Here is an 11,433-nt window from a genome sequence, read left to right as displayed (position 1 = left end):
CTGGCTGCTGAATAAACGTAAATAGAGAAATGAACAGAAGAAAAACTTCAGCTACACCTTCAAAAAGAATAGGGTTTAAATTACAATTAGTAACTTTAATTCTTTAAAGACACACACGTCACTATAAACATATTTTTAAGTGAGTTTATTATTACAACCAGCAAACACTGCCAGCTTTTAAAACCTGACTTTCCAGTCAGTCAGATTGTCTTCATCTACACATCCCCTCACCTCACCACGCACCCGGCACACATCCACACGCATGTACACTCACATCCGTATTTTGTGTTAAGTCTGCAAATCTACAGCTGCAGCAGGTTGAAAGGATCTCGCCAGACCTGCAACCACCAATCACAAGGATTGCATGTTACAAGCAAAATCATCATAAAGGTCAGTGTGTGGCGACGCCTGCTGGCTAAAAAGACTACTAACACTTAAATACAATAACAGTCAAAATTGAACAAATATACAAAAACCGACTGACGGTTTTAAAACTGCACCTTAAATATAGCAAATTAAACCCATCTGTGAACACGTAACGTGATAACAACATACATTATTTGACTTTACGTTAATGCAGTTGGGGCCATAGAACTGGAAAATTGATGCACAGACAAAACAAACAAACAAAAAAAAATAAAACAAAAATATTAAAAACAATATCACTGCACATCTTTGGTCTCTTCCGATAGCATTAATTTCCTATTGACACCGGAAACATAGAATGCAAATGTTTTCATAAATGATATTTAAGAAGACAACCTTAATTGGGAGCCTGAATTTGGCCCTGTTTCCACTGAGCCCAATCCTCTTCCGTAGTTTTTGTGTAGTCCATGACTACGGTGCAACAAACTTATGTTAACTTCAGTGTCGATACTTGATTCTGTCGTTTACGTCAAGTAAACAACGGAGTATGTGAAAATGTAACAAATTAAACTTTTAACTGATCAATTATAATCAGTATAATCAATCCGATATAAAGCGGAGCTAAAAAACAGCTAGCTGTTAGGTTGCCGCCGGCATAAGCTAGCTGTTAGCTAACATAAGCCAATATGGCGCCGGAAATTTGACAAATTTGTAACTTCGTGTTTCGACTTTGAGAAGGAAGAATATTCACTCCTTGAAAGCCCACGGACAATACTCTGTAAGTAAACCCTGTCATATATTAGCAGTATGGGTTTTGTTCTGTGAGATGCGCGTTTATGGCTTAAGTGGTGATTTATTTTAAGGTACTCTACTGTGTACCTGCCCAGTTTTAGAGTTTTTAAAGCATTTTATACCTTTTATTAATCGAACTTCAAGTGTATTATTCCAAGCAGTTGAATACCAAGCAGATTTGAGGAAAAGCTATTGGCATTTCAGTTTTGCAGCAGATGGCAAAGAAAACCTTTTCCCACTACATATGAATTCAAGATAGTAGTACTTTTTTTTTTTTTTCCAACAATAAGACTTAAAAACTAATGGGAATAAAATAAATTGAAATACAAATTTCATCCTATCCCACATTGCTTACTTATTTATTTTATAAAAATAAATTAGTGTTCCAGATTTAAAACTGTACTGTTGAAACATTTTTGCCTTTCTTTTGAGAGGCTTTTTGGAAATCTCCATGTTGTTGTACAATGTCTAAACCTTTAAACTTAATAGCAAGGATAACTATTTAGCAGCGACTTAACAAATGCAAACTCAACATAGTTAATTTTCAAAGCATGAATTCACCTTTTGAATTCTTTTAGTAAAAATCACATAGAAATATTGTAGGGTTTGGTTTATTTTGTTTTCTGTGGTACAGTCAATCATGAAATAATTTAAGCATATTAAAATCTGACTGGTAACCTGCAGAGAAACTTCGTGGCAGAGCATACCGATCATCTTCCCTTTGGCATTGCTTAACTTGCTGGCGAATACTTTCGATGGATAAAATTGAATAAAAGATTTTTTTAAATCTGTTTCAATAAATTGATTAAAAATGTGGATAACTATTTTAAAATGCTTTCATTTATTTAACACGTGTATCTGTCGTTTTATTCAAGTTATTGTACTGGTGCTTAGATTGAAAATCAGCTAGCAGCTAAGTTTCCAGGAAAAAAATACCTCCTAAAAATGTGGAGACCTCCTACTTAAAACCCCATTAAAAGATTATTTGAAAGTCAGATTGTTGGATGTCCAATTCAAAGGTTGTATCTAGGCACAATAATGCAACTCTTCTTGTTCGATGAGAATCAGAATAAAAATAATCCCTTAACCTATAAATGGTTTTTGGACATTAAAATTAAGTGGTTTAGTGTGTGAGAAGCGGCATGAACTGTATTACGGAGGGTCTCTCAGATATTAGTTCTGCAAAGTTACAATTTCATATGGTGGGGTCTTGTTATTACGCTTACGAGAGATGGAATGTTTGTGGTCATAATGTTTTGGAGCATGCATTGCATTGAGATGCACCAATAGTTATTACAGCATAACTAGAGGAATCCCTGGTAACTTTATTATTATTATTATTTAAATACCTGGGTAAGGATGATGTACATCAGATATTGCTAAAAGCAACTTTAAAGTCAGCTCACTCTTTCCTTTTAATGATATCCTCTTGCTATAAATCCTGGACACTAACTGCCTTTTGTCACCAGGTGGCAGCAATGAGGCAAATATTCTGCCTGTTTTTGGCACAAGTAACTTCCAATACTGTGTCCGTTTTTCAAATATTAACTGTATAATCTGTATCCTTAGTAAAATCTCTCACAAGACTCCTATGCAGTAAATGCAGTCGTGGCAATCCATTTGCTGCATTTTTAAGGATTAAAACACTCTTAGCTGCTTTTGTTAATTGCACTTGCAGTATGCATAAAATGTCACGTGTTTAAATAGCAAAAGCACTATGTGAATTAGTAAAGTCAACAAGAACACTTGGAGCAAAGTCACAGCTGTGGGGCGATATAGGCCACTCTTCAGCTCTGTTGTCCCTCTTTGGTTTTACCTCCAGAGGCATTGAGCACTACTTCAATCTTGAAACAAAATTAGGACTCTTGAACGTTCAGCTTCTGGAAAATATAAGCAAAATACTTCAGAAAGCTGAGAAAAAAAGCCAAGTCTGTGGTAAAGTCAATTAAACGTAGCTAACCTGCTGTCGGAGGGCTTGCATGGACGTGTACTCAATATGCTCCCTCTTTTTCCGGATCCAGTCAGGCTCATCTGGTATCAGGGCAGCCATGATCACCTTTACTAATATCAGGACATGCTGCAAATACACAGAGATAAAATTACACCAGCGGACATCAACGAAGGGATTATTTGGGATCCCACCTTCGCTCTTACCTCCACCATAACAGCCCCCACCAGAAGGTGGCTGCCGCTCATCCCGGCCTCCTGACTCGTCTTCTGCAGACGCGGAGACAGCAGCAGCAGCCAACAGTTGGACACCACTGACACAAAACTCAAGACCTCAAAGGCAACCTAAAACGGAAGACTCTGATATAAGCAGAGGTCTACAAATTTGGTTTTTGGATTTTAATATGTTTTTGTTTTTTTTACTGGAGCTGACCTTCCACACACCCATACTGGCCACAGGAGGATAAAAGGGTTTGCGGAAGAGTTTGCAAATTTTGTAAGCGTCTGATCTGATTTCTGTTAGGTTGTTGAGGAGCAGCAGGACAGCAGTCAAAGGAAACACACAGGAGAAAAGACTCAAATACCCAAACTGCACCAGCAGCTCAATGTATTCTGCAAACAGCCCCTGTGGTTGAAAAAGCAGATTGGTAGTTTGCTTTTAATCAAAGCCTGGTTATGAGATGATTAATGCGATTCGGAGCACTCACCGGAAAAGTAGGCAGGGTGCCTTGGTTCCGAAATTTGTCCTCTTTTGGGTCGTCTTCCCTCTCTGACCTGTTGGGGGCGCTAATGAATCGGTCCACAAGGAAAGGTATGACCACCTCTGTTACCTGGTTCACCAGCTGAGTGATGATCAGCAAAGAAGCTAAACGCTTTAAACAGATCGAAACAGCGTGTGAAAGTCTGATTGTATATCTTGTGGTCACTCATGAATTAGCTCATTTGTAATCAAAGTCCTGCAACTTACAAAAAGTATAAATCTTTGTAGAAAGTTAGGGAGCAATAAATTAATGATCCCATGAAATAAACAAAGAAAAATCTCTTAATTATATATAGTTTTAACTTAGATTAAAAGTAAAAAAAAAAAACTTCTTTCCTCGAGAAGAAAAAGAAATTAGATTGCAAAGACACTAAAGCAAAGTAGATTCATGTCCCCCATCTGATAAACAAAAATTGGAATATAAGTTTCTATAAATCACAATAGGAAATGTTTTCTTGGACACAGCCCCTCTAGTGCTGGGCTGAAGATCTTTGTTACCTTTCGAAGCAGCGGCACATCCTGCTTGAAGAAGGCAATATGGAAGAGCACTGCAAAGTTATTGAAGAAGGTGAACTGAAAGGTAAAAGGAAAGAGTCATATTAGTGTTGACTGGTTGGAGCTAAAAATGGACGAATATCCAGAAAGCAAAAGAGAGAGAGAGCTAACCACTAAGATTTTGCCTGTCAGATGGTTGTCGTAGGCAGACTCCTCTCTGTGATTCTCTAAGGAAAGAATTACAGTTTGAGTTTCTTAGACAAAAGAAATTACATAGACTATCTCTAACACATGACTCCTTCCTAAGATGATATATATTTTTACTGCATTAATAAATTTCCTCTCCCCGATATGTTTTCTTCATGTGTCTCACCATATTCCGTCAGAGACGTGGCAACTGTCCTGTAAACTGTGGCAAGCATATTTGTGTAAACAATGTGGAGCACTGAGGGCACGTAGAGGAAAGTCTGAGATATCATGGAGTCCCAGTCTTTGTGCAACCACTTCACCCGGGCCTCTGCCCAGTAGAAACACATCATTCCCAGAACCACCAGTCCTGCAGGATGAAATGCAACGTGTGTATCAGACACCTGAAGCACTTTGACTCGCACTTTGGTTGTTGTTGGGAAACGTACCTAGGAACAGCCCCACCACCGGTACAGACACCAGCGCCATACGCAGGTCCCTCTTCCATTCGGGGAACAGTGGCTCCACACGACCGGTCACAGGGTTGACCCCGAGGTCGCCATGGAAACCCGGCCGTGGCTCTGCGAAGCGTTCTGCGAGGTTCAGTGTGCCCCACTGGTACGACAGTGTGGAACTGCGGCGTTTCCACAGCTCTATGACAACCGTGGACCAGAGCATGCTGAACACGGCCTGAAACATGTGGCCGCTGATGAGAGGATCTGGTTCATCCTGGACTTCCTCCTCCTGAGACCCAGAGACTGACTGCAGCATCTCCCTCTGAACCTCTCCTGTAATGGGCAGGTACATATTTTTAGATTATGTAAATCAATATCCTTTGCTTGATTCTACTAGATCCAAAACAAGACAAACATCAAGGTCCTGATGAAAATGTTTAACTCTGGATATCTTATTTCAGGCCACAAGGCACCAGATATTCTTGTAATCAGTGAAATAGATTTCACTAAATGAAGCCTAAAACCATCAGTACAACTCGCCAAACCTACTTGAGAAATATGCAATGAACAGGCCCAGTATTGCCGGTGGAAGGAGAGACCAGGTGTAGAAATCGAGGAAGCTGAAGTAGAAGGCCACAGAACTACCAAAATACTCGTTAACTTTGTCTGGGAAAAAGGACAGAAGGCGTGTACTGCATTAGTGTTAAATTTTTGTCAGCTAATCTAGTCATGCACTCCTTTGGAAGGCAGAAGATTGTTTTAAGTGTAAACTTATATTGACATACCTAGTGGCTGAGACAGCTGATTCCCAGAGTACCAAGATTCACTTAGGTCCTTAAGCTTGTCCGGGTTGTGGAGAGGAAACGTGTCTACGACGACACCAACTTGTCCTAGCTTCTGCCCTGCAGAACCACATAGTCCAAATGATCTGTGGTCATTTATAGGAAGGTCAGGGGAGGAAAAGTAATGTCTGAGGGTGGTGCATGGCAGCTGAGGATAGTGAGGTGGTGATGAGATTGTAGGAGTGACAGGCAATGTCAAAATGTATTCTCACAATGTGTGAAAATACATTGTGTAAGCAGTGGTGATGGAAGTTGATGGTGGAAGTTCAAGTAGACTCTGTTGTTTGCAGACAATACTCTGATCTCTACTGAGAGAAGGAAGCAAGCGGAGGAGAGTCTGGAGAGGAGGAATCAATGTCTATAAGAAACAAGACAGAATCCATCAGATGGGAGGAATGTTGAAGCTGAACCAAGTAGAGGTATCCAGGCAGGATGACGAGATTATGGTTTCTGGCAGGCATGGAGTCAGTGCCGATTCTTCCAAGACCGAGGCCAAATTCTTAAGAGTTCGATTAATATTTAAGGACAAAGAATGTTAATCACTCAACCAAAACTACCTTTTGGTGTTAATCTAGTACTTGTTATAATAAACTAACAATTCAGCCTCTCATTGATGCGCAATCTCCAAACTGAAGTAATCAGCTTGCATTACACAATAGTTGTATGATAAATAAAAAAAACAGTAAGAGAGTAATAAAGATTTGTCATATCAGCTATGGAGACAAGGCCGGTTCTTCCAGGACATAGACCGCACCCTGCAAGGCCAAGAGCAGCAAAAAACAGCTCACGACTGGTATCAAACTTTCCATCTCTGCTACCTGGGGTCAAACATCTAAGGCAGAAGAGAGGGGAATAAGATGCATACAGGGAGGAACATGATACATCGGTTGTAGCAAGATCTGCTACAACTGATTCACATTTTTTCCAGATTGTGACATAGCAGAAGATGTTAGTTTTGATTGAAACTGACAAGATTAGAAATGATCAGACCAGATACACAACTCAGTTTGGATTCTTTAAGAAACCAGGCCTGATGGGTGGTTTGGACACCAGGAGAAGGATTATGGCTTTATTGGATAAATTATGTTTATTTGGGGGTTGCCTGGGAGGGGAAAAGAGGAAGAACACAAAAGCTTGCTATTGCTATAAAGAAAGCAATTTTACACAAACAGGGTTGGGGTGTTAAATTCAAAAGCCCCAGCAGGCTGTAGAACCAGCATTATTCATCTCAGGAGACTTAAATCCAAGCAAACACTGGTAGATTGTCTTTTGTGTTGGAGGAAATGGGAAATGATTCAGTACCATGTGAGTGTCTTCTTTCTCTGTGTTGATATGAAACACAATGATGCTACTCACAGATGTTGTCTCTCTTCTGCAGTGTGCAGCTGTCGGGCAGGCCGGGTATCCTCAGGTCCTTCTGGGCCCGCAGACCGTCCAGCTCGTACTTTATGATGTACTGTCGCTCAGCTGATGTTAGAAACACCTCCATGTTGTCTGTTACACATGTTACACAATACTTAAAATTGTGTAACATTACCGACAGCACAAGTAAAGCCTGATGGCCCGCCAGGCTTATAATACACATGAGGGAAACCCTCCTTTGTATTCTACCCACTTCGTTTCTTATTTCTTTCTATGTTTCCTTTTATGTCTTGTTCTGTCCTTCCTTCCTTTTATCCTTAAAGTATTTCCAGTTTTCTCTTTGTTCTTCTTTCCAGTTATTTTCCCAGACTTCATATAAAACCCATTCTACTGTGGATATATTTTCAGTAAATTCATGGTGAACTTCAGTTTTTTTTTATGTTTTGAAATGGACATTCAGGGAAAGGGAATTCTGGAAAGTTGAGTTTGGAAACGTCAAACTTATGTAGAGCCATCATATGAATAAGCTGGTTTTCTATGTCTGAAGCAGAGCTGCTACTAATGGTTTTAATATTTACAACCAGGTTTATTATCTCAGGTGAGTCACAAAACCTCATTGGGGGTAAGATAAAATACAAACGTAGATGCAGTTACTGCTGCCATTTCCAAATGTGGACTAGTTGTCACAAGGTTGCGGCCTGATGATGTCTGCACATGCACAGAGATAATTGCTTGGCAGCAGCGTTATGGCTGCTGCTTCCTTAAATGTTCACTCACTATGTTAAACATCGGATTCCAGGAATTTGTTTAAGTTTTTTTCAGGAGGCAAAACTCTGCAAATTCTGTTTTAAATGGGTCACAAAGACACAATTTGTCCTAATTACTTAGTCTGCTAAAAACACTAAAGAAAACAAAAATAACAGTTTTTCAGATTCAAAGAAAGGTTTGGTACCAAAACAATATAATTCCCAGAGAACTGATAGCTGGTGTAGCTTGTTGTAGAGGATTACCGTTAACTTTGGTCATAGAGTAGCATAAAGCAAACGTGATGTTGAGGACCAGATTATTATCTGAATGCAGTTCTTCCAATTAAATATGTAATAATAAACTCTAAATGTAATTATTTTCTTCTGGCAACAATTGACAACCTATGCAACAAATCAATTAAAAGTGACCCTCCATAGTGAAACCATGAAGGGTTCCTTTGTGTTGTGCTACACAGTGGTCCCTAGGAGGAAAACAAAACCCACATCTTTTTTTAAAGATTGCTATGAAAGTATGATGCATTTTCTTTGCTTAATGAACACCATCACTTATTTCAGTCCTAACCCTAAATATAAGACACTCCATATGTTGCATCAGGATACATGTCTGATTCATCTACCTGAATTTCTGAAGTTGTCTCTGTCGTTGTAAGCGAAGGCCTCCATTTCACCGGTGTGGTAGATCTTGCACAGACCCAGCTCCTCCGTGGCTCGCAGTAACGTGCAGCGCGGCGCAGACAACACGATGATGTTGCCTGTGGCGTCCTCGCCTGGGTGAGCCAATAACCCGGCACCTGGAGCGACCGTTTCAAAAGTAAGAACCCGGCGTTAGCAACTTAGTTTGTTTGACTTGTTTGCTGTATTCTGTGAGAAATTTGATGCAGACTAAATCCATCCTGTTCCTGGAACGATTCATCTGTTCGATTGATTTGATCCTCATTAAACATTTAATCTGCTGTATGCTTTTTTTTTTTATTTCATCCAGGGAGCCGCTGGAAACTGAGACCTTACCTCCGTCCTTCTGAGGAGCGCCGATCAGTTTGATGAGCCAGCGTTTCGTCTCGGGGACGGCCTTCTGTCCGAGCTTCACCAGAACCAGCGGCTCGACCCGCTCTGAGGCACAGCAGGGGCAGCTGACTTTGGTCCAGCCTGGCGTAAAGGAGGAGGCGCTCAGTTTGCTCGCCAGCTTCCCGCCCGCAGCCTCCCCACCCAGCTGCTGCGCGGGTTCACCTCGACCACCAGGCACACCGCCATCATCAGCTGCCTTACTCATGGTGAGACTGGAAGCAAACCACAACCAAAGTGAACATTTATACCCCTGTCATTATTATTCTCCAACAAGACATCTGTGCAGCTACATCTCCACAGTCTGTTTGGTCTTCAGATTTTCAGAAGTGGCAACAAATTCAGACAGGTTCAACAAATGAATTAGAATTTTTACCAGCATTTCTTTCATCTCGCTGATTATCTTCACAAGAACTAATTGATATATAATTGTTTTAAAAAGTGAAAAAGCCACCCTGTTCCACGCTTAACCAATCCAGGTGAAGAAGAGGAAGCTTCAGCAGTTTCTATTTATGTACGCTGATGCCATAATTTCTTTTAAGGTCGAGGAATTTAAATTATTCATTTGGGTTTGCATGTTAGTAAAACCAATACAAATCATAATATATGGTAGCTGACATAACAGAAACACAGTGCAGCTTGTTATGTTGACATGTCAGATGAATAAAAGGAAAGACCTAAGGCCACAATACATTTCGTATCATTTTCTGGTTTCAAAACAACAGAAAACAATTTTACTTCAACAGCAAAACCTCAAGTTGTCATAACCGTGTTATTACCAGTCTGCAGCCATTAATAGTTGCTTTTAAACCAGTTTTGTCCTCCACATTGATTAGAGGTTTTACCAGCCTCTGATAGAATTTAGGCTGCAGCAATTACATATTGGTATATAGTCATATAACAGTCCTAATTTTCATTTGCATCATCTGCTCTTTCATAGCGACATGGGGAGCCATATAGATTTGCATGTGACCCTGAGCCAACTTTACATTTGCTGGTATTTCAGTGGTGGCTGCAGACACGAGACACGGATCGGCATTGAATTCTTCAGGAAGCTGCGTGTCTTTCAGTGAAACGCCGGATCCAGATAAAACCCGTGTTGTGACTGCGCCGTAACTTTAAGACACACAGAGTGAACTGAAAGTGGTTAAACACTTCCTGCTGCCTCTGAAGTGCTCCTGAACGGATTCTGTTGACACTCAGAACGGCGTTTCGGGGTGAGGAAGAGGATGAGTCAGGAAATACTATACCTGGTAGGGCGCTGATGATGATGTCGATGATGTTGGGGTGGTTCTGCTCTCCAGTCCTTCGTCAGGCCCTCCGCAAACTCCTGTCTGAATGCACATAAGCAGAAGGCAGCATGAAGGCAGCACCGTCTGAGTAGAAACCAGAGGGAAGTCCGTCTGCAGACTCTTACCCAGCTCCAGACAGTGCTTCCTCCCAGCTTTCACTCAGTGTGGTGTTGATGTGTGCGGGTTTGTTGGACAGGAATGCGGAGGAACTTCTCTGGCTCTGCAGGGCGTGGACGGTTGTTTGGTTTTGTTTCAGACTCCTCCCTCCTGCCAGCTGCCGGTTTTACAGCTGCAGTAGTAGCTCAGGGTCCTACTGCCCCACAGCTGACACTCGCTGAAATAACATCTGCAATGAGTAGATTTTTTTTGTTGTTGTTGAAATTATTAAAAACAAATAAAAAAACTTAAAGATCCTTAAGATGTTTATGAAATAAAGCATGCTCGGTCCACAACCTCTGGCGGCAGGCAGCCTCCCATTTTATACCGTTTTAAAAGAAAATCAAAAATTTGAAAAAAATAAAATTTTGTGTGTTTAGGGGGTTTGTCCAGTTCAGTTTCTAACCTGGAGGAGGTTGGTTCACCCCTCCCAAACCCCATGACAACATCAGATATACCAGGAGCACCATGCTGCCACCCAGCAATGCTCTAATGGTCCCTGAGACTTTGGAGCAACACACCAAGTTAAGTGAACCACTGAGTGTGACCGTCTGAAGAAATGAAAATATCAGCTTTAACTAAAGAGAATGATGATGATGTTAATAATAAATACTTGCTGTCATTTTAAATGAGGAAGAAAGCTATAGATACATTAATAAACTTGTAATTGTAATAGATAAATGGGCACCTGAATGCTAGAAGTGAGCTTCTGTTTTTGCTCCCTCATATTTTGACCCAAAGAAATCTGATGACTTCCTGCAGTCTGTCAAATTGGTACTCTCTTAATTCTCATTGCACCTTTTTTTTAAAATTAAAAATAATTAAAAAAGTAAAAATTGCAAAAATTTTAATCACAGGTTGTTCCATCCTGCCTGCCATTCGAATGTCAATGCTATCAACTTCTAGAGCAAATCCTGTCTGATACGTGATCCATTCTCGTCTTACCTTTGT

The 11,433-nt window shown here is 40.5% G+C and overlaps 1 protein-coding gene across 1 annotated transcript; it reads right to left on the bottom strand.

The window, feature by feature from the left end:
- Nucleotides 1–130: 130 nt before the first annotated feature.
- On the bottom strand, nucleotides 131–10,667 carry ano10b (anoctamin 10b). Its single transcript, XM_015009333.2, has 16 exons — nucleotides 10,452–10,667; nucleotides 10,285–10,368; nucleotides 8,981–9,249; nucleotides 8,590–8,763; nucleotides 7,200–7,337; nucleotides 5,787–5,903; nucleotides 5,551–5,667; nucleotides 4,996–5,334; nucleotides 4,734–4,916; nucleotides 4,532–4,587; nucleotides 4,364–4,438; nucleotides 3,813–3,977; nucleotides 3,539–3,730; nucleotides 3,313–3,450; nucleotides 3,119–3,235; nucleotides 131–3,038 (listed from the first exon to the last, which is right to left on the bottom strand). Exons 3-16 carry the CDS (start codon nucleotides 9,240–9,242, stop codon nucleotides 3,015–3,017), a joined length of 2,097 nt encoding a protein of 698 aa, XP_014864819.1. The 5' UTR covers nucleotides 9,243–9,249; nucleotides 10,285–10,368; nucleotides 10,452–10,667; the 3' UTR covers nucleotides 131–3,014.
- Between the last annotated feature and the right edge of the window lie 766 nt (nucleotides 10,668–11,433).

This window comes from Poecilia mexicana, unplaced genomic scaffold (genome assembly GCF_051168715.1).
Source record: "Poecilia mexicana isolate PSO_F unplaced genomic scaffold, ASM5116871v1 scaffold_6, whole genome shotgun sequence".
Taxonomy (NCBI): Eukaryota; Metazoa; Chordata; class Actinopteri; order Cyprinodontiformes; family Poeciliidae; genus Poecilia; species Poecilia mexicana.
The sequence above is the reverse complement of the archived record's forward strand: the minus strand, read 5'-3'. Positions and strand labels throughout refer to the sequence as shown.